General features: G+C 44.9%; 1 protein-coding gene across 3 annotated transcripts in view; it reads right to left on the reverse strand.

Annotated features, from left to right (window-relative positions):
* The window catches only part of cyfip2 (cytoplasmic FMR1 interacting protein 2), a 32,365-nt gene that overhangs the window by 3,282 nt on the left and 4,748 nt on the right, over positions 1 to 24,335 (reverse strand). Inside the window, exons 2-29 of one of the 3 annotated variants that reach the window (XM_031586769.2) lie at positions 20,914 to 21,063; positions 18,646 to 18,735; positions 17,536 to 17,613; positions 16,943 to 17,044; positions 15,806 to 15,987; positions 14,986 to 15,082; positions 14,584 to 14,712; positions 14,304 to 14,408; positions 14,124 to 14,206; positions 13,480 to 13,717; positions 13,024 to 13,071; positions 11,968 to 12,260; positions 10,904 to 11,051; positions 10,422 to 10,575; positions 9,453 to 9,609; positions 9,077 to 9,173; positions 8,867 to 8,943; positions 8,639 to 8,747; positions 8,274 to 8,393; positions 7,741 to 7,940; positions 7,293 to 7,380; positions 6,514 to 6,657; positions 5,768 to 5,858; positions 5,149 to 5,279; positions 1,547 to 1,619; positions 1,180 to 1,274; positions 413 to 651; positions 145 to 292 (exon numbers count right to left, since the gene is read on the reverse strand). In XM_031586769.2, coding sequence (XP_031442629.1) covers positions 145 to 292; positions 413 to 651; positions 1,180 to 1,274; positions 1,547 to 1,619; positions 5,149 to 5,279; positions 5,768 to 5,858; positions 6,514 to 6,657; positions 7,293 to 7,380; positions 7,741 to 7,940; positions 8,274 to 8,393; positions 8,639 to 8,747; positions 8,867 to 8,943; positions 9,077 to 9,173; positions 9,453 to 9,609; positions 10,422 to 10,575; positions 10,904 to 11,051; positions 11,968 to 12,260; positions 13,024 to 13,071; positions 13,480 to 13,717; positions 14,124 to 14,206; positions 14,304 to 14,408; positions 14,584 to 14,712; positions 14,986 to 15,082; positions 15,806 to 15,987; positions 16,943 to 17,044; positions 17,536 to 17,613; positions 18,646 to 18,735; positions 20,914 to 21,030 — 3,633 coding nt within the window. In that variant the 5' untranslated portion in view covers positions 21,031 to 21,063. Of the gene's footprint in view, positions 1 to 144; positions 293 to 412; positions 652 to 1,179; positions 1,275 to 1,546; positions 1,620 to 1,686; positions 4,124 to 5,148; positions 5,280 to 5,767; positions 5,859 to 6,513; positions 6,658 to 7,292; positions 7,381 to 7,740; positions 7,941 to 8,273; positions 8,394 to 8,638; positions 8,748 to 8,866; positions 8,944 to 9,076; positions 9,174 to 9,452; positions 9,610 to 10,421; positions 10,576 to 10,903; positions 11,052 to 11,967; positions 12,261 to 13,023; positions 13,072 to 13,479; positions 13,718 to 14,123; positions 14,207 to 14,303; positions 14,409 to 14,583; positions 14,713 to 14,985; positions 15,083 to 15,805; positions 15,988 to 16,942; positions 17,045 to 17,535; positions 17,614 to 18,645; positions 18,736 to 20,913; positions 21,064 to 24,335 lie in introns of those variants that run through there. The other 2 variants (XM_031586770.2, XM_031586771.2) reach the window with 2 other exon arrangements.

Consider the following 24,335-nt stretch of genomic DNA (forward strand, 5'->3'; position numbering starts at 1 on the left):
TTTTCATGTCCCCCCCCCCGGAATTACTCTCTGAAATTTGACCATGTATTGTCCCCCCCTACAATGAAATGGGATCTCCGCCCCTGGACATGTGATTGTTTTTTTTTGGGTTGCCCTTTAACCTTTCAATCAGGAAGTACTCACCACGTTCTTGATGATTTCGTCTTTGCCATCTTGCCGCTGGACTTTCAGAAGATGGTAGCAGAAATCAAAGAGGTCAAAGCGGCGCTGTTGTCCCAGCAACACGATGATGGCGCAGCCGGCCCAATTCAACCCATCACCAAAGCACTGCCTGTTAACGTAAACAAAAACAATAAACAATAACAAATATAACTAACAACCACACAATTCAAGTTCCGTGGGTCGCATGAAGAAGGTGGTGACACAGAGGGGGGAGGTGGGTCGGACGTACTCGGCGGTGAACTCGTGCGTTCCCACGGGGATGCAGTACACAAACTGCATGGCGCTCCAGAGGCGGTGGAACTCCATGCACTCGTCCACGTGCATGACGCCGTTGGTGGGGGGCGGCCCGCGCCACACGGGGTCCTGCAGGAAGCTGCGGATGCGGGTCAGAATCACCTCGAACATGGACAGCCCGCAGCACAGGCGCTCCTTGGTCAGCAGGTCGCCCTCACGTGCGATGGCGATTTGCTACAGAGAAGACGTGTGGATCAAGGAACACGAAACACACAGGTCTACCCATCAGCCAGTGGAAACATCGCCAAATATTAGACAGGTGGACACACTAACAGTAACAGATGCAGATAGGAATTGAATCTTGATTGATGATTAATTATACAACAAGCAGATGATAGGTTGTTTTACTCATAGACAGACTTTGATTACAAGTTATGTTTCCAAAGTAAGACGAGACAGGAGCTCAGGAGGTTCATTCAATATAATAATGTTTAATATATATATATACATATTTATATATGACAGAACAGAACAACAGATGTTTTGATAAACATAAACAAGAGTATGTTAACCATGTAAGTGATTTCAACAGTTCACCTGAGATATGTACTGTGAGAAAAGTGTCTTCCCTCAGTCAAAAATAGACTATGCTGTCTTCCCCAAGGATCACCACTGCTAGAGACCATTAAACCTGAGGAATGAGGAACTGGGCTGGAGGACGTCTCAAGCACTTCTATAGACGGCGATGTGAGTCCAACTCACCTGTGGGGTCCCCAGTCTCTCAATCAGAGGCACCAGGTGCAGGGGGGCGTACTTCGCTTCCAACCTCTTCATCCTCACTTCCAATCGCTCTCCCTCTACAGATGGCAGGTACAACACAGAATTGATTAACAACACATACACACTCACACACACAATGTAATTTTCAAATACATTATATACAACGATTGACACAATAACCGCAATAACTATTCCTTTTGTCACCTGAAAAGTATTCATCATATTTGAAGTTTATTTTCATCTCTGGTCAAACACAATTAAATGCTACATTCATTGTCTATTTGTCATTTACGCATATGACTGTCACATATATCTCTTCCATCCTAATGGGTGGATAGAGATTCCCAACCTTTGATGTAGACTCTGGGAAGAATGTTCTGGAATGGGGCGGCGTGAAGGAGGTCACACACTTCTTCCTGTGACTGTGATGAACAAAACAACAACGAAAAGGCAAAACAAAAATGATACAAGCAGGTGGTGAACATCTGCAGTTTAGTGAGTCGCTAAAGTCAGGACCTACAACAATGGGCTCTATTCTGGCAATGCTGGAAGAGTCATACCCAACAGGCATGGCATTCCTTGGCAGTACTGTGAAGTACTAGAAGTCACAATTCAGCAATCGTGTTATTGGTTGATGTTTATTATTCTCAAATTGTAATGAAATCGAGGGCACTTTTTTTCTGACCAAACTCAAAGAAATACAGATTTTGTGCCCAAGACTACCATAAATCTTCAATGGGAAAGTGAACATGGACCATGTCAAAGTCATAGTCCAACTCAACAGTGTATGTGCCAATGTTCATAAGCAATCACATACAGCTACTGCAGTCGAATAGAGCCCATTGTATTCACAATCCAACCAGTATGTCTTACACAAACACAGACACACATTTCTACCACCGACGAGAGATTAAAATCAGGCCCCCTCACGAGAAAAAATGCAACAGATCAGAAAGAACTCGAAAGCTGGACAAGACAGGACGAGAGGACAGGACAGGAGACGCGGTCGCGGTCATGGTAATGGAGGGACGTCCCAGCGGCCCTGACCCAGATCAGGCAGAGGGAGCACTGAGCCTGAGGGGTCACCGGGGGCGCGATTACCACCCGTAATCTGGCCTCTCCCACACATCACTGAGCTACTCCTGTCTGTCTGGGCTCTCCTCGCACAACCACTTGCACGCTCACTCGCACACAGAGGTCAGCCCTTGAGTCACCAACACACACGCGTGTGTGTGTGTCCCGCTTGAGTTTTTTTCAGGACACAAACAGGACTCTCTCTCTCTCTCAGTCGGTCAGACTTTTTCTTTTTCTTTTTTTTTTGTTTAAAAAGCAAATGAGATTTCACTGTAGGCCAGATTACAGCTCTTGTTGAGTTAAACTTAAAATGTTTCAGAATCTTTTAATTTTGATTTTTAATTAAAAAAAAAATTCTGGTTGAAAAGTTTGTGTTTTTTTTTTTTTAATAAAAAAGATTTCAACCTGATTTCAACAATATTTCAACCATTCTCTGTTTGGTCTCTACTTTTCAAAGACGACACACACTATAATTTGGACAGAATAAATATACACCAACATTAAAGGTGGAAGATGTAGTTTCTGTGGCAACAAATAAAAATGCTTCTAGACCAAAACCAACAATGCAGGTCTAAAGGTTGCGGCAGAAAGACACTGTTTCTCTACCGGCGTGCATTCAGTGCATCTAGTTTCTGTTCCCCATAGAATTACATAGTAGTAGAACTAGAAGCAATTCTATTTTATGACAACTAAAACTAGTGAAAGAAGTTTTTCTGTCCTTTAGGACCAGACTACTGGAAGATAAAATGTCATCAGGACTTAGTTTAGCAAACAGGATGATCATGATTAAACCATTTACCACTCAACCATGCAAGAGTTACATTAATAGGCTTTTCATCAGATTTTGTGTTGATTCCAGAGTGTCAAAACAACCTTGGTGTAGTTCCTCTCCTTGTTGAGTTACACAAACAATGACATACTGACATGTCACTGACATACTGAAGGCAAGCATTCTGGGAGAATGTCATGAAGATGCAGGGGGCGGGGGGGATGTTGGTCACATCACACCACCGGTCTCCATCACTCAAGTTCAACACAATAGCCACAAGAGCACTGTGCTTAACGAACAGGTAGAGCTTCAAACGGAATTCCTCATTCTCTGTTGAACTACACTGCTCAAAACCAGGCAAACGCATACGTCAGCGACAAACAGTGAACAAAGAAAAGAAAACGTAAAGAATTAAGAGACAACTAGATACTGGCTGATGGCCCACAGCAGTTCAGAAGATCAGCATGCAGTGCAGTGACCCGTTAGTGTGTGATCTGAAGAAATGAACAGTGCACAGAAAGAGAAAAAGCAGGAGAGAAAGCAAGAGAGAAAGCTGTACTGAAGGCTGAATGAGCATTTGGAAACCTTGAGTTAGGCTGGAGGAGACCATGAATACATCATGAACGCACATATGCTTCAGCACAGAACATGACAAGCAGCCAAGTAGAAAGAGAGAGACGCCCTTCACTACCATAGAGACAAGAAGAATGTGTAATGCAAAACCACTGAAGAAGGACATTATTCCAATTTCACTTCAATAATAAATCACCGTACACTATATACGGACATGTTTTTGTTGAGGTCGAATTTGGATATAAAAGTATTCTGTGGTATAGTGTTCTGTCGTCAATTCTCAGAATGGACGAACCACTAATATTTTTGCATAGAACATTCCAGAGGGATATAAATGTTGAAGACGTAACTCCCTTGTGTCTATGGCAGAGCAGTACACCAGTGAGTAGTCACAGCGTGAGTTAAGAAGATAGAGTGACAGAGATCAATGTGCGATCGATTTTGTTGGTGCTTTTGTTTGTTTGTTTGTGAGTGGGTGCGGTACGTGGAGAAGACCTAGATCCTTACCACCTGTTGTTTGTTGCCAGCGTGTAATGAGAAATAAAGTTGCATTTCAGAAAACAGTAGTAGCAGCAGCACCATCCCGCTCCCCTTCCCCAACACATACACACACACAGCATTTCTGACACACAAACAGCATTAGAGATGACACACACACACACATATAGCATTACTGACATACACACAGCATTACATATGACGCACAAACACACACACACACAGAAACCCACAAACACAGCATTACATTTGATACACACACACACACACACCATACACACACGCTCAGTCTGGATGGCTGGTGCAACCCTGAGGGGGCTTAGCAGATGTTAGTTGACCTGCACCTGAGAGACTGACATGCAGTGAGTGCTTGATCCAGCTGACAGGGCGAGAGATGAAAGCACCCTCTCTGAAGATGGCAGACAGAGCCACACTAATTGACTTCACTGCCAGGCCGGCCGTTTTAACAAAAAACAACACTGTGTCCAATGGGCTTGTCGTGCGCCACACATGCAGACAGTACGGCCTTTTTTCTTCTCAGAAAACATGTGATGAGAGTTGCTCTAAAATAGACACTAGACATTCCAAAATGGCTGGTTGCTTAAGGCACTGTGCTTGAGGCACTGTGGTGATGCGTGTGTGGCTTCCGCTGAGACGAACAGTATCTTAATGGTGTCTTTATGTGAGAAGTTAAGGAGCTTTGAGACCCTTAAGGGAGATGATGCAGCAGCCGTAGGTACACCTCATGACCCTGGGTTGAGGGCGGGGGGGAATGTGTGCGGTGATTAAAGGTGCTCTAATAGATAGCCCGAACACAAGAGTGGAAACGGAAGTGATTCACACAGGATAATCCTGGTGGATGGACGGAAAGACAGACTGACAGAAAATGAAAGTTTGCCCTCTATGTGCAAAAGCATGTAGGTGCGTGTGTGTGTGTGAGAATGTGGAAGGGACCAATGTTGTCCATGTGTAATGCAACAGTAGCCAGACGTGGATAGCCCCAGCGAGTGTGTAGAGCATATATCGAGTGGTCTCACCAGAGCCTGTTCGATGAGCAGGCAGAAGAGGATGGCGTTGCCCACCTCCCTCAGGCTCTGGAAGACGTCCGTCTTCAGCTCTGCGTACTCTATGATGTCCTTCAGTTGGTGATGGAAGAACTCCAAGATGCCTGGAAGGAACGACACCGACAGATCACACCGCAAACATCATCAACACCAGCGGTGCCACCGCGACACGACTCATGCCCATGCATTTCTAAAGAATCCAAGGAGTGACTAAACCATTTAATCCCTTCCAACAGTCACAGCTGATGACGAACACCCTGCTGCACTCTCTCAACTCTATATTTACTATCGCATCATTAATAAAGCAAAGCAAATCATCTTAATCCCAAATTACGCTTCCACTACGATGAGTGGGATTAGCACAGCAGCATCATTGACCCACATACTGTGGGTGAGCGATGGCCAGGGCTGAGGGTGGAGGTGGTTTTGGTGGAGGGGGATATTCACAGCACAGATCTGACTGATCCGGTACATGCTGTACCAACAACAGGCTGAGCTGGGCCATTGACTAAACCCCCCCCCCCCCCAGGGCAGTGAGGGGTAATCTGGCTGCCCAGTAATCTGAGGTGACAGCGGTCCTGAGCTCACCCACCTGGGGAGCCGTACTCGTGGCGCGGCAGGCGGCAGATCTTGGGCATCACCTCGATCAGGGTCTTCACGTACTGGAGGATGGTGCCCTGCAGCTGTGGTGGGAGTGTGTGTGTGTGTGTGTGTGGGGGGGGGGTATTGTTATGTGTGTGTGTGTGTGTGTGTGTGTGTGTGAGAGAGATTGGTTGTGTGTGTGTGTGTGTGTGTGTGTGTGTGTGTGTGTGTGTGTGTAGGTGTCAGACCAAGATGTAGATAAAAGAGAAGGAAAAACAGGATGAGGTGGGCGAGAAAAGAAAGTGGGTTAAAGTTACTGTGTTCGGTATACTGTATGTGATGTTACACGAGCTACAAGTTAAAGTTACTGTGTTCGGTATACTGTATGTGATGTTACACGAGCTACAAGTTAAAGTTACTGTGTTCGGTATACTGTTTGTGATGTTACACGAGCTACAAGTTAAAGTTACTGTGTTCGGTATACTGTATGTGATGTTACACGAGCTACAAGTTAAAGTTACTGTGTTCAGTATACTGTATGTGATGTTACACGAGCTACAAGTTAAAGTTACTGTGTTCAGTATACTGTATGTGATGTTAGACGAGGTACAAGTTAAAGTTACTGTGTTCAGTATACTGTATGTATGAGCTACAAGGCTTTCATCTCTTCATCTGCTTCATACGGACAATTTCAAAGCATGCCAAAAAATCCGAAGTAGAACAAAATATCGCAACGAGGCAAAAAAAGATAGCTACCAAGCTTTTGACAATCTTGAGCAGCTCCTCCATCACCACGGCGATGCCCTGGTAACCGAGGAGACGGCAGATTGTCTTGAAGTGTGGCGGCCCCACAAAGTTCCTGTAGGAGCTGTAGATGTGGGAGTAGGCGATGTTCAGAGGCTGGAGGAGAAACGGTGGAAAGACGTTACATTACATCATCAGTTCACATGTGAAGGTTAATGCACAGTGGCGTTGATGGGTTTGGCTTTACTACATATCCACAACAGCAATGACCTGAACAATAACGTATAAAATCAGATTTTCATCAGGGCTTCTTACCCTTCTTACCATACCCTTTTAATAACTTCTCATCCTAAGCCATGTGATATACATATATATATGAAGTGTACACTGTACAGTATTGATCATGTACGGTATTGATCATGTACGGTATTGATCATGTACGGTATTGATCATGTACGGTATTGATCATGTACAGTATTGATCATGTACGGTATTGATCATGTACGGTATTGATCATGTACAGTATTGATCATGTACGGTATTGATCATGTACGGTATTGAATATGTGCAGTATTGATCATGTACAGTATTGATCATGTACAGTATTGATCATGTACGGTATTGATCATGTACAGTATTGATCATGTACAGTATTGATCATGTACGGTATTGAATATGTACGGTATTGATCATGTACGGTATTGATCATGTACGGTATTGAATATGTGCAGTATTGAATCACGTGTCAACTGTGTGTGAGTGGAGCATGTCGAGTAGCATCATATACCCACCTTGGAGCCATACAGGTAGTAAGGCTGGACGTTGGCCGGTTTGTCCCTCTGAGGCTCCTGTGTAAAGGGAATGGCTGTCCGCACAAACCTGCAACCATGGGAGGCTTCATCAGAACAAAGGCCGAATGTGGAACACTGGACACCAGACAAACACTGCACTGGTATACCGTATACATACACTCAAAACAAAAACACTGCCCTGGTATACCGTATACATACACTCAAAACAAAAACACTGCACTGGTATACCGTATACATACACTCAAAACAAAAAAAAACAGCAGTCAAGTGAGCAAAGTAACAATCATGTACAAGCGTGCACTGACACAAACACATGCACACAATTGCTGGTATGTACACGGATACCAACAAGCGTGCACACACAAACAAACACACACACACAGACAAACACACACACACAGACACAGACACAGACACACACACGCACCGGTTAGTAGAGCCATTATAGCAGTAGTTGGGGAGGAAGTCAAAGTTGAGCTCCCAGAAGACGTGCAGTGTGATACGGCCGTAAGGGGCGGACACGTTGTGGTTGGCCTCGCGAAACATGGCGTCGAAGCTGTCCAGCGTCATGTGCTTGCAAAGCAGCCGGTGGGTCAGTCGGTTCACCTCCAGCAGCCAGTCCAGCTCCTGAGGAAGGAGAGAGAAAGAGGGACGGGGAGAGAGAGAGGGAGAGAGAGAGAGAGAAAGAGAGAGAGAAACACAAAGTGAGACAAAAAGAGAGAAAACAGAAGAATGTCAACATGTGACAGGAAACCTTCTTAAGATCTCTAACATTATTGTTATGGTTAAGCTTCTGTTCTTTAGCATGCCTTGGTTTCCTGGAATATAGTTTTCAGTTATTTGAACCCCTATTTTCTCCCGACACCTCATTCTGACTGGTACTGTATATATTCTGTTATCTTTTTTAGCAGCACACTGCGACAGAATGCATTATAGGCGGAGGTGGAGTTGTTTTCTCACCACGATGGAGGTGAGGTCCTCGCTCTCGAATCGGCTGATGGCGTGGTCCAGAGACTTGTACATGGCGGCCGAGATGCGCTGCGTGATCAGCCTGTTCAGGTCGATGGAGCGACCCAGCAGCTGAAGAGACACAACGGGCAGACTGAGAGTTTGAGTGCCCATGAGAAACCCTTTTCTAAGACTGGTGACACAAACACTGAACGTGGTTTGGGAAAACAGCACTGCTGCAAGGAATTCAAATTTGAATCACCTCTTCATAAAACATTAAGAATGATGAGAATTCATTTGGTAGGGTTAACTAGGACAGGAACCTTATTATATGTGTGTTTGATTGTGTGTGTGTGTGTGTGTGTGAGACCCTATACCTGAACGTGTCTCTGCTTCAGCAGTGTCTCGTAGCGGTTTGAGGGAGGGTAGGGAATAATCACGCCATAGTTCTTACACTCCGCCCTGAAGCGCTTGTCCAGGAGAACACTGGGACACATACAAACAGTCAGGATCCACTAGCATCAATCTCATATTACAATGACATTCATCACAAATACCCCTATAGATTAATATAGATCCAATATGAGATAATCAACATAAATTACCTCCCAGCCATGGCTTTGTAGTAAGCAAATATCTGATCTGCCAACTTGTAAACAAACTGGTCGAAACACAGATTCACCTAAAAAAAACACAAACAACAGATGCACTTCAGTGAAGATACGACAGCAAAAGTACTGGGCATATTTTTTTTAAACTGGCACTAAACGTCAAGGTGAGTGAGAGGAACCGTAGTTAAGTTCCTCCAGACATACCTCAGCCTCAATCTCGTCGTACAGGAACTGCTTCTTGAACTTGGTCAGGGCGTAGTACCCGCTGTCGTTATACAGATCCAGAGGGTACAGCACATACCTGAGGGGAGGAACAGCTACAGTCAGTATCGCTCACCCACAACCAACAGGTCAAAGAAATGACTCTATTATTAAGCCATTCTTTCCCATCACAGTTCCTCTTAGAACAGTCCCACTTCACAATACATGTGAGAAACAATGAACCTCCTTGTTACAGCTAGTAAAAGTGGAAGCCAGGCCATACAGATCTTTAGTTATTACAGCACCCTCTAGTGGCAGTCAACAGCATATGTGGAATATTTGTAAACAGAGATATATGTTGCAGGCTCTTCCTCCTTACTCCATCATGGAAGGCTCCTTGGTCTCCAGGATGTGGTCGGTGAGGATCCAGGGCATGGACATCTCGATGGGGAACTGGATGCGGCGGCCCATGGTGAGCTCCAGGAAGAACTCCCGGAACCACAGCTGGGAGAGATCACAGCACTGCTGAAGGGCCTCTGGGTGGCACAGAGAGAGAGAGAGAGAGAGATGTTTAAAACTACGCTGTGAAACACAGGCTTTCATCAGTAGGCTTTCATCAGTACGCTGCAGAGTATAAAGGAAGCACTCAGGTTCCCAATAATACAACACCTGCAAGAAATACACCTTGTTTCATGGTTTTGATTCAAATGTTCTGATACTCTCTGTTCTGAACTTTTTGTATATTTCTATTTAGAACCCTTCTTAGCCCTGCAGAATCCTTTCTGCCAGATAACAGTCCTCTCTCTCAGTCAAAGAAATGGGTTCTATAAGAGTTGGTCATTTCATTTGAAATCCTTTCCTAAAATGGAACTTAAATGATTCCTCTCAGAGGACACCCAAGGAGAACTTTTGACATCATCATCATCATCATAATTATCATCATCATCGTCGTCATCCATTAGCAGTACGGCAGATTAAAATCACACACTGAAATAGCAACCTGCTGTTTGAGATGATTGAACACTGCATCTGGGTGAGTCTACACTCCAATCTGGACTGATCACTACTCAGTGCTGGTAGGGAGGAGGAACAGGAGAGAGAGTGAGAGAAAGAGAGAGAGTGAGAGAAAGAGAGAGACAGAGAGAGAGAGGGAGAGCGAGAGATAAAGAGAGGGAGGGAGAGCGAGAGATAGAGAGAGAGCGAGAGATAGACAGTGGGAGAAATAGATAAATAGAAAGAGAGAGAGTGAGAGAGAGAGGGAGGAACAGGAGAGAGAGTGAGAGAAAGAAAGAAAGAGAGACAGAGAGAGAGGTAGAGCGAGATACAGAGAGAAATAGCGAGAGCTCACCACTGAAGTTGAGCAGGTGCGTGTAGAAGAAGGAGCTCTTGTGGAAGTCCTCGATGGCCTGCACGATAGGGCCGTCCAGACTGCTGCGCAGGGTCTTCTTGGAGCCGCTCTTATCGGCGATCAGGGACTCCAGCATGGTACGCACCATGTACAGCTACAAACCAATTCATATCAGCACACAAGTCACGTGTGAACAAAATTAAAAATGAGATTTAAAAAGAGAGTCTTGAACACATGACCTGATCTGTCTTTTGCTAAAAAAAGGAAAGGAGTGTTAAGCATTATGAAATCACATGTAGCTTAGGGCTTGAAGGAGGGAGGGAGAGACAACAAGTCCATGGAAATGAAGAGGTTAGGGGTGCCTGTAGGGCGAACGTTGTTTGACTACTGTTGATGGAGTTTGTGACGTTGTGAACTCTCGTCACAAAGTCCCGTGTCACCCTGCCAAAGCTAAGAATAACAACATGTGTAATCCAACGGACCTGTGTGCTCGAGGGTCCCACCGCCCTGCGGGGTACTTTGATGTCGAAGCCTCCTTTGGGGTCCTTCTCCCCCTTCAGGCAGGGGTCATTAGGGGGCTCCCTCGCCCCCTCCCAGTCACAGATAGTTTTACGGATAGCCTGAAGAACACTGGCGGGAAATAAACACAGAAATGTGTGAGCAGTACACCACAACCATCACTGGTCACGCTACATAGAGCACAGCAAACAAGCTGTGAAATAATCTGTTCCAAATAGAGTGTGCCTCTAGACTGCACTCTGATTATGTAGCGGTCTCTGGTTATACCCACGTTGCTAATGCTAACAAGAAATTGCCAGGCAGGCTGTTCAGGGCAAGCCCACGTTTGAGGACAAACTCCAACCGAAACTAACTCACACTTCTCACAGTTGAAAGCATTTTCAATGCTGGTCCCTGCAATACCAATAGTAAATGAGGGGTGGAGATGTAAGGAAAATGTTGTGCTCGGGTCCATTTCCAATTCTCTAGGCCTTCACTGATAAAGGCACTCCAAGCTGGAGTGTCTGGCTGGGGTCTACCTCACTAGGGTTATTCTGCAGTAGATTCACTCTACACTACATCAACTACAGAGGTTATAGCTCTGATCGCTAACTTGATGAGCACGTCCCTACTGCACACCATCACAGCCATAGTTAAGGACTGTAATCCACTCTGATATCAAAGATGCAGTTCTACATTTTCTTATCCTCAACAGTAACACGACGCACAATATACAAACTATACATAAGAAACAGACCATGTTTGTCAACAATCTAATGCAGGTGGTGCATCATCGTCCTTTGATTTAGTAAATCTTATTGCCTTTGTTGACTTTTACAACCCGACCAGACAAAACCAAATGTTAAATGTACAACATCAATATGGGCAAAAAACTCAAAAAAGACAAACAAACATACTCATAAAATACTGCTAAAACTAAATGCAAGATGCATGAATACGCATTAACAGTGGCAACCAGCGTCAGCAACGCGTGAGAAGGAGAGCTTGCATGCTGCTGTGATGCGCTGCGCTGCGCTTGGGCCCTGACCTGATGAGCACATTCTTCTTCTTGCGCACGGCCTGGCGGAGCGGTTCGCGCAGCGTCATCTGGGCGAAGTCCTGCAGCGCGGCGTAGATGGTGTTGCGGATGGCCTGGTTGAAGACGCTCTCCATGCGGCCCATGAGCACCTGCAGGCCCTTGATCATGGCGATGACCTCCACCATGGCGAACTTCTCCTCGCTGGTGTAGTTGTAGCGCGTGGCGCGCTCGTACTCCTCCGCCGTGCCGGGGCAGTCCTTGTTGCAGAACTTGTCGGTAGGGTGCACCAGCTTCCACGAGTACTGCAAGGATGGAGGGAGAGAGAGAGAGAGAGAGAGAAAAGGAGAGAGAGAAAGAGAGAGAGAGAGAGAGAGAAAGAAAGAAAGAAAAGAAAAAGAGAGAGAAGTATGGAGAGATTGAGAGAAGCAGAAAGGAAAACAAAGATACTGTCTGTTAGAGGCTATAAATGAGGGCGAAAAAAAAAGTCTTAGAATGCAGACACAAAGTGAGAGAGATGACACAAGTCTCCAGAATACTGCCCTATAAAGTGCCGGGGATGGACAAGTCAACTATAGAGGGACTACAGACTCTTGAGGGGATATAATGGAGATAAAGCAGGTCAAACACTCGCTGCAGAGAGAGCAGGGCCTCCTGGAGCCAGGCCAGGGAGCCATGCTTAATCATGTGCAAAGATGCTGCTTTAACCTATAATGTCAGATATTCATCCGCCACTACGCTAGTCTACACTGGAGGTGAAATTACTCTGAGCTCTTTAAGCAGTATTTTTTTTTTAATAAAATTAAACATAAAAGCACTCTCCCTCTTAACCAATACAAGTGTAGTGTCAAACATATCTGATCAAAAGAGATCTGGCTGTGCTCCCTCACATCTCTGTTGCCTAAAGCAGCTTTTCTATGAATAGCATGCTAACTAGCTGAAGCCAACAGACTTGCCAACAGCACTGTTGTCACTGATAAAAGCAAGCTAACTGATAAGCCAAAGCTTGCTAATGGATACATTTTGGCAACGTATTTGGAGACATTGTGCTGGAAAAGCAGTTCTTACATTTTCAAGGTGTTTTGGACCTGGATCACAAACAAATAGCCAGTGTGGCTAGTGGAAACGACAGGTGTGATCATCTGTCCATCACAGATCATTTAGGCGATCATCAAGATGAATTTGAGGATGTTATAAAAGCTAGTTACCTACAATAAAATGAACCTAAATACATGAATAACACAAGAAACAAACTGAATATTGTGCCTTTAAATGCCACCTAAGCCACTATCACTCTTAAGGTGATGATAACTCAGTCGTGAGATGTAGCCTACTGCTAATTAAAGTTTTGTTAGCCAATACCAGTGAGAAAATGCCTAAACAACATTACTCATTAATACTCCCAGACAACATTGCTCATAACATTGCCCTGTGTATCATCACCTTCACTTTCTCCTTTTCTCCCTCCTTCTCTCTCTCTCTCTCTCTTTCTCTCTCTCCTTCCCTCATCCCCCCCTCTCTCACCACTTCCATCACGTGCGTGCTCCACTTGGACAGCAGCTGCAGGCCGCGCAGCGCCAGGTCGAACAGCTCGCGGTACTCCTCGTCCGACTTCTGGCTGTCCAGGCCCGAGCCCGTCACCACCTCGCTGTTACTGTAGCGCGCCAGCTCCGAGATGAAGCGGATGTGGTCGTCACGGATCTGACCCATCTGCTCACACAGGTTGTACTGGGGGCTGACGGCACTCTGCGTGCATGTCCACCTGGAGGGGGGGGGGGGAGAGAGAGAGAAAGGTTCAGGATGTTTAGGAGGAGACTGTGCACTGACAGAGTTCAAGTCAGTCGTCTTAGTGAACGTGACACTTGAAAGTGGGCTTAGAAATTCAAGAAGAAAACTGGAGACAATAATCAAATATAATGTAAGAGAGAAGCTTCAATAGACTGGAGGGAGGGGCCTTAGTAGATATTAGGAAATTACGTGAGGCTTTTAATTATAAAATAGTGTCCTCTGCAGAATGTTTTTCCAAAATTAACTAAGGAAATGAATTAAGGAAACACAGAAACATTGACTCTATAGAATAAAGTGTGTGTAGTGCATGTTTGTTTGTTTGTTTGTTTGTTTGTTAGTTATCGGTGTATTTATGTATTAGTTTGTTGCTGAGCACTTACTTGGACTTGTTCTCCTCATAGTGGGCACTAGTTTCAATGTAGCGTGAGAGTTCAATCTGCATGTCGCCGAATAGGGGTACCACCTGTAGCAGGAGGTCAGGGGTCAAGTTGCAGTCAAAAAAGGGTTTAAAAAAAACGTGTGGAGTTTTGACTGCAATCAGAAGAAATTCCTTATCCCACCTTAAAATACTTGTCAATTTTGCCCAGGTTTATCCTCTTCTTGGCATCCAGCTTGTAGATGTTGCTGACGTTCCCATCCATAAGGTAAAGGCCGAACCCCATAACCTGAATGGATGGAAAATAATTGATTGTATGCAACTACTGCGTGCTGCAGTAAAGCCAGTCAACAGGATCTGGGTGGGTAGCTGTTATAACGCCTGAGGTCAATTACATGACTGAGGGGTGAGAAAGAGAGAGAGAGAGAGAGAGAGAAAGATAACCATGGTAAGAAGCCTGGTACCTTGAGCAGCATGTGTTTCTCACTGGGCGTCAGGTACATTTTATTCTCGTAGTAGTCCACACAGATGTTGACAATGTCAGCTAGCAGCTCCTCATAGCCAGGGATCACCTCCAGCTGCTGATGCAGACACTGTGGGGGGGACGGGGGGAGGGGGGACACAGGTGACACACCAGACAATGGGTAAACAAAGATGTCAAGAACTGGTGACAGACACTGCAGACTTAATCCATAAGAATTTTAATTGAACCCCTCTAACTTTACAGATGCCATGTATGTGATTTACATGTAAATTACATGTATTTATTTAGCAGACAGCTTTCCTTAAAAGTGTCTTTTCAATTCAACTTTTCTGTACCTGTTCAGCCCCATTAACAATAAACAATGAAACAACATCAAACCCACCTGTGTGATTCTGTTGTGATTGGCTAGGAACATGGAGAGGTTCTGTGACTCCTGGATGGACTGTGGGTCGGCCATTTTTCTGAGGAACTGAGCAGCTCTATCAGCAGTGAGGAACCATGAGAAAGTGACACAGACACAGACACAGACACAGACACAGACACAGACACAGACACAGACACAGACACAGACACAGACACAGACACGTGTTACTATGGCAACAGCTGAGAATATGCCAGGTTGACAGCAGGACTGAGGTGTAAATGACTGCACCAAATTACTCACTGCTTTGGTGGTCAGGGACAAAAATCTGTCCAAATATTTTGTAATCTAGTAATCATATTAGACTTCATATTTTGCACAGACTGAACCATCTACGCTGTTCAAATAATGTTACTATACATATAACCAACCGTGCGTATGCTGTTCATACTGTACCTACAACCCTATATTTGTACTCTCTATTCTCTAACTCTGTTTACTTCATGGTATGTATGTATTTAACATAATTTTATATTATAACTCTCCACTGTCCATCACTCCATATATATATTGCAAGATCATTAATGCTTTAGTACTTACTTTATCTGTAAATAATACTAAATTTGTTCACTTCTGGTTAGATGCTAACTGCCTTTCATTGGCTTTGTATCCATAGTCTGCAAAATGACAATAGATCCAATCTAGCATTTATGAAAGTCCCAAACAATTATTCTGTCAACAGTGGTTTGAGAGGACTAACCAGAAATAGGAACTGTGAAATCAATTCAATACCATTCAAATATAGGCTACTTTCGTGTTCTGTCTGTCCCAGCGGGCGTACCGTTTGTAGGCGGAGTGGTCGTTCTTGACGCTGCACTTCATGTTCTTGAGCTCGTCCAGCACGGCAAACATGTTGATGAACTTGCCCAGCGTCAGCAGGTAGGCCTCCGACACAAAGTCCTTCCGGCGCTCGGCGTGGCACAGACGCTTCACCTCGCTGCAGAAACGCTCAATGGCTTTCCGCTGGAGACACCACACACACACACACACACACACACACACACACACACACACACACACACACACACACACACACACACAGACATACACACATTTAATTTAAGTTTATTTACACTGATATCTCGTCCGGTCAGTCTAAGGAAAGATCTGTTTTTTGTTTTCTGAGGTGGAATGTACCCAATAGCCAATAGACATTCCTGGAAAACCCATAATAACCCTGCAATGGAGATAAATTGTGCAGACAAATCTTTTGTCTACATTTTTGAGTTATTCCATGTTTACCAGCACTCTTACTGTTCCTCGTTTATTCTGTACTGGAACATTCTGCAGTTAAGAGATAAGGCTTCTATTCCCTGTCTGGGTATAAACTTCACCCTACGAGTTTTGGAAAACAAGCTCCGTAATGTATGTCCTACCCAGGGGCTGTCATATATCAGGCCTCACCGCCCAACAGTAACTTTCCACTGAACAATGCGTTGTGTTATTGCTGTGTAGTATAAAAGTCGTGCGTGTTATTTTATTTATTTGGGGACTCACTCTGCCTGAGAGCTGGGTCGCCACTTGCCAGTCAATAATAAATGTTTAAACTTTAGCTGGGTGTATTGGAGTTCATCCCAAATTCAAAATGAGATTTCCACCACAATCCCCAATCTAGTTTTAGATATTCTTGCTTGCCTATAGACCAACATCTTAGATACGGTAGGCAATATGACACTGCACCTGAAAAACAATACTCAGTGATTGCACAAAGCAAGTCCTCTTAATGGTTAACAATTCTCAAATCTCTTGAAAGGAAACGCTTTGTGGTCAGAAGTGAGGAGGCGTTAAACTAGTGTTACGAAAGGAACACTATAACCGTTGACTACACATAGAGGAAAATGATCATTATCCTGTATGGGGGGGTATTAGGAGGAAGCAGGCGACATCCTAACATCTGTCATAAATGCTTCCTGCTGACCTGGAAGTACATGAACTTCATGAGCTTGGTGACCTCGGGCTCCAGCACCTCCACAGTCTTCTCGTAGATCTCCACCCGGTTGGGCTGCTCGTTGCACTTCACCTGCGAGGACACAAGGGGGCAGCGTCACACATAGAGTACTACTGTTACTGCAGAGTGCAAACCTCATGAGTAAACCTCATGTGTCAATAGCCACAGCACAGACAATATGTTTAAGATTGAGCTCATTGACCTCTTTTTATTGGACCACATTGTGTAGCTTGAGTTGTGATCGGTTTCTACACATTTCTAATGAGTACCGACTAAGCAACATGTTGAATTGAGTGAACAAACACAAGAATCGGGAGACAAAGTGTTTGCAAAAAGAGGAACTAGGAACTGGAAGACTGAGCCCTAGTGAGCCACAGAGAGGCATATTATGTTTCGTACCAGAAGCACCCTTGTGTGTGTGTGTGTGTCTGTGTCTGTATGTGGGTATAGTTGTATGTGTGTGTCATGTTTGTGTGTGTATAGGTGTATGTGTGTATAGGTGTATGTGTGTATAGGTGTATGTGTGTATAGGTGTGTGTGTGTATAGGTGTGTGTGTGTTTACCTGAGGTATAGCTCTGGAGCAGCTCCTCCAGGTGTAGAGCATGACCGCATACTCATGCCCCTCCTCCAGCATCTCATTCTGAGGACAGAGAGAGAGAGAGAGAGAGAGAGAGAGAGAGAGAGAGAGAGAGAATAGCAAGACACACAGAGCAGGAATAAGGGAAACATGGTATTACAGGGCTCATCCTTACACAAGAATGACAGTTTATAATCGAAATCCTTCGGTAATATGAAGAGGTCACTATGCTGCCTCATAACAAAGGTTCACACTTCGGTTAGGTGTGAGCTATAATCTCAATCATCTGCACACCAGTGGTCTGGCATCTTGATTGAGTGCTATCAGTGACACCAAAGCTTGTTGGTTAATGAGACCAAAATCAGTTCAATGCCAACATCAACATCAATCAAACACCACTTCATATCAGCCAGACCAGCAAAAGTAGCCAACACCACGCCAGTGACAAACGGCCACATGGTCTCCGGGGAGGCTTCACAGGTAATAGTGTGTTGTACACAGTTGGGCAGGAGAGGAGAGAGATGGTACGTCACTCGTACACAGTTGGACAGGAGAGGAGAGAGATGGTACGTCACTCGTACTTGCCAGTCAGAGCACACATCTCTCTCTCAGATTCACCAGATCAGGCGGAGGACTAAATGGCCAATTCAGCATTCTGTAAGCCTTCGTCCCGCTCTCTCTCTCTCTTTCTCACACACACACACAGACACACACACCCCACCCTTAAGAAAACCCAAATCGGAGCCAAGCCTGTGAGAGAAAACAAAGGCTTCTTAAAAAAAAAAAAACTCAAAAACAACAACAAGGCTATCTTTGTGTGGGACGTTTGTCTCATCTTAGCCTCTCTGTGTCTCTTACGGATCTCAGAGAGGCCTGATGATGATGAAGATGAAGATGATGATGATGGTCTTATTTTTTGAAGCTGTGTATACAACACGAGCACTGCTTCTTCCCAAAGAAAGAAAAATGGCCCCTTCTGTGTGCTTGGACAACACTGGTCTGTTTAGACCACTGTACTCTGAGGAGACCCCGGGGACCTTTCCCATGATGCAATGCTGTCTGTGTTGTAATGTAGTGTGGCAGAGGCTCTCTTACCATGCTGGAGTGCACAGTGGCCTGTTCGATGTAGCGGGCGATCCCAGTGACAAACGCATTCCTGTCTTCGAAGTTGGTGTCAAAGTTAGCCTGGAGGTGGGAGAGAGAGAGAGAGAGAGTGTGAGTTATGATGGGATGATCAGGACCTGATGATGCAGTAAAAGCTTTTCACACAACAGCGCATTGGGAAGGAATCCCCTTGGCAGGGATCCGCCACTGGGGAAAAGAAAAGAAAGATTTCAAAATCCCTTTGAGATTATATGAGTTCATCTGACTGAGACCACACTTTAACCTGGTCAGTCCTCACTGCACTGGGCGTCCGGCGGACAGAATGACTTACTGCGGAGTAAGTATCTGTATTTTCAGAAGCATAGGAAGAGGGACTGGTTGAGTTGCTACCCCAAGACTGGCGCTGAATGTGCCATTGAATTTGTTTCATTCCATTCCAATCCTGCAACTCAATTTCACTCCTGTGTCCTTCCGCACGATCCTGCCACTCAGGGTTCTCAGCTAATGCAAGGGAATTCTAATGACCCCAAGTGAACTTCTTTCCTTACACACCCACTCGAGTGTCTGCTGACTGAGCAGTTGTTTGCATTTCCTTGACATGAATATGCTTATGAGTGCGTATTCGTTTAACCGGCTGACTAGCAACTCTGAGGCCTCTGTGATATCAAGACGCCATCACAGACTCCAAACCCCCCGTCAATGCCTCTCTGGGAACAACAGCAGCGTGAAAATGCCTATAGAACTTGCTTCAGACAAATGACTTGATGTGCTTCATACAGCTGTTGGATTAGATTTGCAATGGTGTCTTTAAGATGCCTCACTTCTCTTTCATCATCTGTTGTTTCCTTTGGCCTGCTGTTCACAGTAGCTAGATCACCCTTAATATAGGCCTTACCAACACCCCAACACAAGCCACAATGAGAGAAGTGACTGCATGATCAGCATTTGAATGTGACAGAATGTAGTTCATGGGTAGTGTATGAGATGGGTGTGTGCACAACACAACACAACCCACAAAGGCAGAATATGGTGTCAGGGTGTGAGATGTGTCAGCTGCTTACTGAATGCGAGTGTGTGTGTGTGTGTGTGTGTGTGTGTGTGTGTGTGTGTGTGTGTGTGCCTTTCAGTTTTACCCAATGACAAGTATGCAGGGAACTGATGCGGGAAATCGATGAGAACAGCAGTGGGTGTGATAGCTGAGGCTTTGGTAGACTGAGGTGGTCTATTCTGGTTAGGAAGTGAGTCTAGTACTGTATAGCCATATGGATGGCCGTAAGTGGTTCCTTGGCTTAAATAATGGCAAATGAAAGTGAATCAACCAGGTGGCTTTGCTACAGTAATTAATTCAAGGCTTCAGATGTGTGTTTCCAAAAAAAGCTCAACATAATAACAGTGCTGCTTGATTGAGGCATTTTGTGTGAACTGCTGCGATATTTGTGAGGCATGCAACGAAATAGTTTGTGACAATAAAATAATTACTGCCGGTTGCCTCTAGGCTAATGGCTGAAGCACACTATTCTATGGCTGGATTAGAAGGCCAACGGTAACCAACGGTAACGGCTCACGATCAGCGCTAGCAGATGGAATGGACTGTCGACTCCAGTGATTATAGAAGAATTAAGTGCTGCTGTCGGTCATTGGTACTTGATGAGAAATATTAAATATTAATCTTTCTAAAGTGTGTCTGCCTTTCCTTATAAAAAGTCGGGGAGGGGGTGGGGGTTGGAGAGTGGGATTGCTATATTACTTTCTACCAGTGACTACTGTTAGAATGAGTTACTTAGAGGTTGTGGGGCCAGCCATGACTTGTCAGTGTACACAAAAAACGAATTTAAAAATTGTAATATTTATTATTGACAGCCAATGGAAGGTAGGCTGGATTTCCTCTAACAACATAGGCATACTTTGAAAAAAGAACCATTCGCTTTCACCGCTTTCAGAACCTTCACTGCTTTCAGAACCTCCACTCTTCCTTCTTCCACCTTCAGTGGGCCAGATTGGTTTAGAATATTCCAAACACTTCACACACAAATCGCTCCAATCCTCATTAAGACCACATCTTACATGTTTGTCTTCAAACATACACTTAATATAGACATACGTATGTACTAGGCCTATACTGTGTGTGTGTGTGCATATTATACATATATGTAATACATGTCTGGCTCCGTGAGACTACTGAGACACCAGTGGCAGTATTAGTGTGCAGCGTACAGTAAGAGCAGTGGATGTGGTGGGTGGGTGGAGGCAAGGCTGTACCTGGTACATGATGGAGGAGGGCGGGGGCTCGATGCATGGCTGCTGGTCGGGGAGGGGCAGCTCCTCCAGCAGGTCCACATTGGACAACGCATCCTCCAGGGTCACGTGGGTTGTCATGGCAACGCAGGTTCACTCACAAGGCAGCCCAGTCTGCAGGTGGAGAGAGAGAGAGAGAGAGAGAGAGAGAGAGGGGGACGGGGACGGAGGAAGGGGGAAGGGGGGGACAAATGAGTCCAATACCTTGTGACTCAGCAAGTCAACAGTGGTGAGGCCAAAACCTCTTAGCAGGCAGAGACTAAAGGCGGTCTGGATTGTTTTGATTTCCCCTTTAAAGGCTGACCCATGAAGAGCAATAATCAAGACCTGTGCTCTCTTAATGGAGTATTTTCTCTTGTTAAAATGTTTCACTTGAATTCACAGGTAGGCCTTCATTAGGCTCAAACCCAAAACAGGCAGCAGCTGATCATCTCTAACATTCCAATCTCTCCACATAGAAATTTGGATATCCTGAATAACCAAGGGCTTAGTCACGGGTTCACAGAACCTTCATTTTGGACTAGGCACTAGGGAACACAAACGCACATGGACACATACACGCACACGCAAGATTCCCAACACAGACATAGTATTCATAACACACAAAGGCATACAAATACATACACACACAATTTAACAATGAATTACAACTTGAATTACAACAATAAATGAAAACATCTGAACACCCGTAATCTATTCATTTCTCCCACCATGCCATTTGGCGTCATCACATTTGCCATCTGTGTTAGCATTAGCCATGTGTGTTAGCATTTGCCATCAGCTGACACGCTGACCCTCTGAGGAAGTGATGTCATAAAATGCCACTCAAACCTCATTTCCCTCACACACATGTTCACTGACTGCCACAGGACAAAAAATTTTGACGGCCCCCACACACCAAAAGACGGAAGAGCTAGACCAAAGCACTTTCACAGGCGCTCTATCCAAAACAGGAACTTGAGGTAGACTTTTGACCACTTTTTAAGAGTGACCTAAAATTTTACTGAAGACAAAGCATTGAAAGATACATCACAGCTATGATATTCTTGCATGTGACATGTTAAAAATGATGTTGAAGGCACTGGCAAGTATGTAGGTGATCCTCACATGCCAAACGGAAGGTCAGGGTGATTACCCAACAGGCAACAACATGTGCTCATTGACACACTGACTGACTGACTGACACACACACACACACACACACACACCCTAGTACTTCCTTAAAGGGACTGCCCCCATTGAAAAGCACCGGAACAAACACACCTCTCGCAGTGAATGCCATTGCTCTACTGCAGTGTAAGTCTAGTGCTGTAGCCCCACGGAGACAAATCTGGGTGACTGGATGGAAATGATGGATAAGCAGCGTTTGCTAAAGCTCACTGTTATCTCACGGTGGCAGGGCCACAGATGGGCAGAGGAGTCCCACAGGGCTTCACGCTCTAGTCTAGGGCTTCCTGTGTCTGGGCTCCGCTCCGCCATGAAATTATGGTTTGAATTGCCCCAATGCGTGTCAGAACATAGTGGACGTTTCTAGGTAAATATAGCCTAAGCAAATCTGATAAATGGAAAACTAGGGTAATATTGATTGTTCATCAGTTGTGGGAAGCAGCGTGTTGCCGTCAATGGAACAATGGGAAGCACTGAGAGGACTGTAACTTCATATTCAACCAGACAAGTTCAAGGAAGTGTATTCGTTAAAGCTATGTTTATTGACCAGGGTATTAACCACAAAAACAATACCCCAAATGTCCACCTCACACACAGCTAACCAGAGGCTAACAGTGGCTTGCTATGGGTCACTCCCACCTCCAACGCCCCCTCTTCCCAGTTCTCTTGCCTGGGTCACGAGCTTGCTGCCCCCCCCCCCCCCCCCCCCACCCCCACCCTGCAGACCGGCAGACCAACAGACGGCTTCTCCGTCTGTCTGTCAGGGTCAGCCTTCCTGTCATGTGGTCTCCGGTGACTGGCTCAGCCTCACCTCCCTCCAGCTGAGAGGTGCTCTCCCTCACTTACCCCAGTTTAAACACCCTCTCCCTCACTTGCCCCTGTTTAAACAGCCTCTCCCACACTTACCCCTGTTTAAACACTCTCTCCCTCACTTACCCCAGTTTAAACACCCTCTCAGAATCAAATCCTCCTGCCTTTAAACTCACTATCCTACAGAAACACTTTCAGATTCAAATCAAACTGATTCTAAAGTCACTATCCTACAGAAACACTTTCAGAATCAAATCAAACCGCTTTTAAAGTCACTATCCTACAGAAACACTTTCAAAATCAAATCAAACCGCTTTTAAAGTTAGTATCCTACAGAAACGCTTTCATTTGTTGCAGCATTTATAATGGAATATTAAGTACATTTCTGATTGGATACTGGGATTATTAAGGGGTTTGCCACCACATACCATTTTTGTGGACTGAGCCAGAGTGTTATTTTCACCTTTTTGCAACACTAGAGGAAGACCTCCTTTCTACGCCTGTGGATATATTTTATTGTTTTGCCGTTACATAAATCAAATTGAACTGAACTGAACTGAATTGGATATTGGAGTTGTGGAGGAAAGCTATGCAGGAGCTCAGAATGTGACGATAGAAAAGCAAAGAAAAGCAAAGACCCCAACCAATGACTATGAATACTTTTGGTTGAGTGGGCAAATACATACAAATTGCAGGAGAACAATGTCATAACCTCAAACCTTTGTGAGAGAGAAGGACCAGGCCAGGTCAGTGACATTGTTATAACAGTTGGTCAATTGAACACAGAATTCTCCACAGTTCAAGATGTAAAGCACCACTCATCCGCTTATCTCTGTAGCAGTCTTTACCTAAAGACTCCCTGCTAAAACGAATAGAGTTGTAGTTTAACAAACACCTCTAAAGTAAGTCTATCTGTATTCCTCTGGAGATGTTCTCAGTGTTGATTTGATAAATGCAGAGGGAAGGCTTAAGATTAGGACTGGATCCCACTGATTTCACCTCCCAACATGTTTTGAATGACATTTCCCACAAACCCCCAATTGTTTTTCATGCAGGGTCACATTTCTAGAGATCCATCCGACTTTACTGACGCAACCAAGAGAAACTATAAAAAGGTTACAAGCTTTCCAACATTACTCTGGTAGTATACCAATACCAATACCAATCAAATTCAGTAAAAAAAAACCTTGATCCCTAAACTAACACTCATATAGATGAAACACTCTCTGGTACATGCATGTACTACACAAGCCTCTTGAGAGTCTGCTTAACCTTGAGGCTCCAACACATGTGGCCGTACTGCCCCTGCAACAGTGAGACTTGCGAGCTCCCACAAAGCACAGGGCACAGGGGTGAGAGAGGTGCCAGGATTCTAGAGGCATTTTCCAATTGTGATGCTCATAGGTCCT

The sequence above is a fragment of the Clupea harengus genome, chromosome 20 (genome assembly GCF_900700415.2).
Source record: "Clupea harengus chromosome 20, Ch_v2.0.2, whole genome shotgun sequence".
NCBI lineage: Eukaryota > Metazoa > Chordata > Actinopteri > Clupeiformes > Clupeidae > Clupea > Clupea harengus.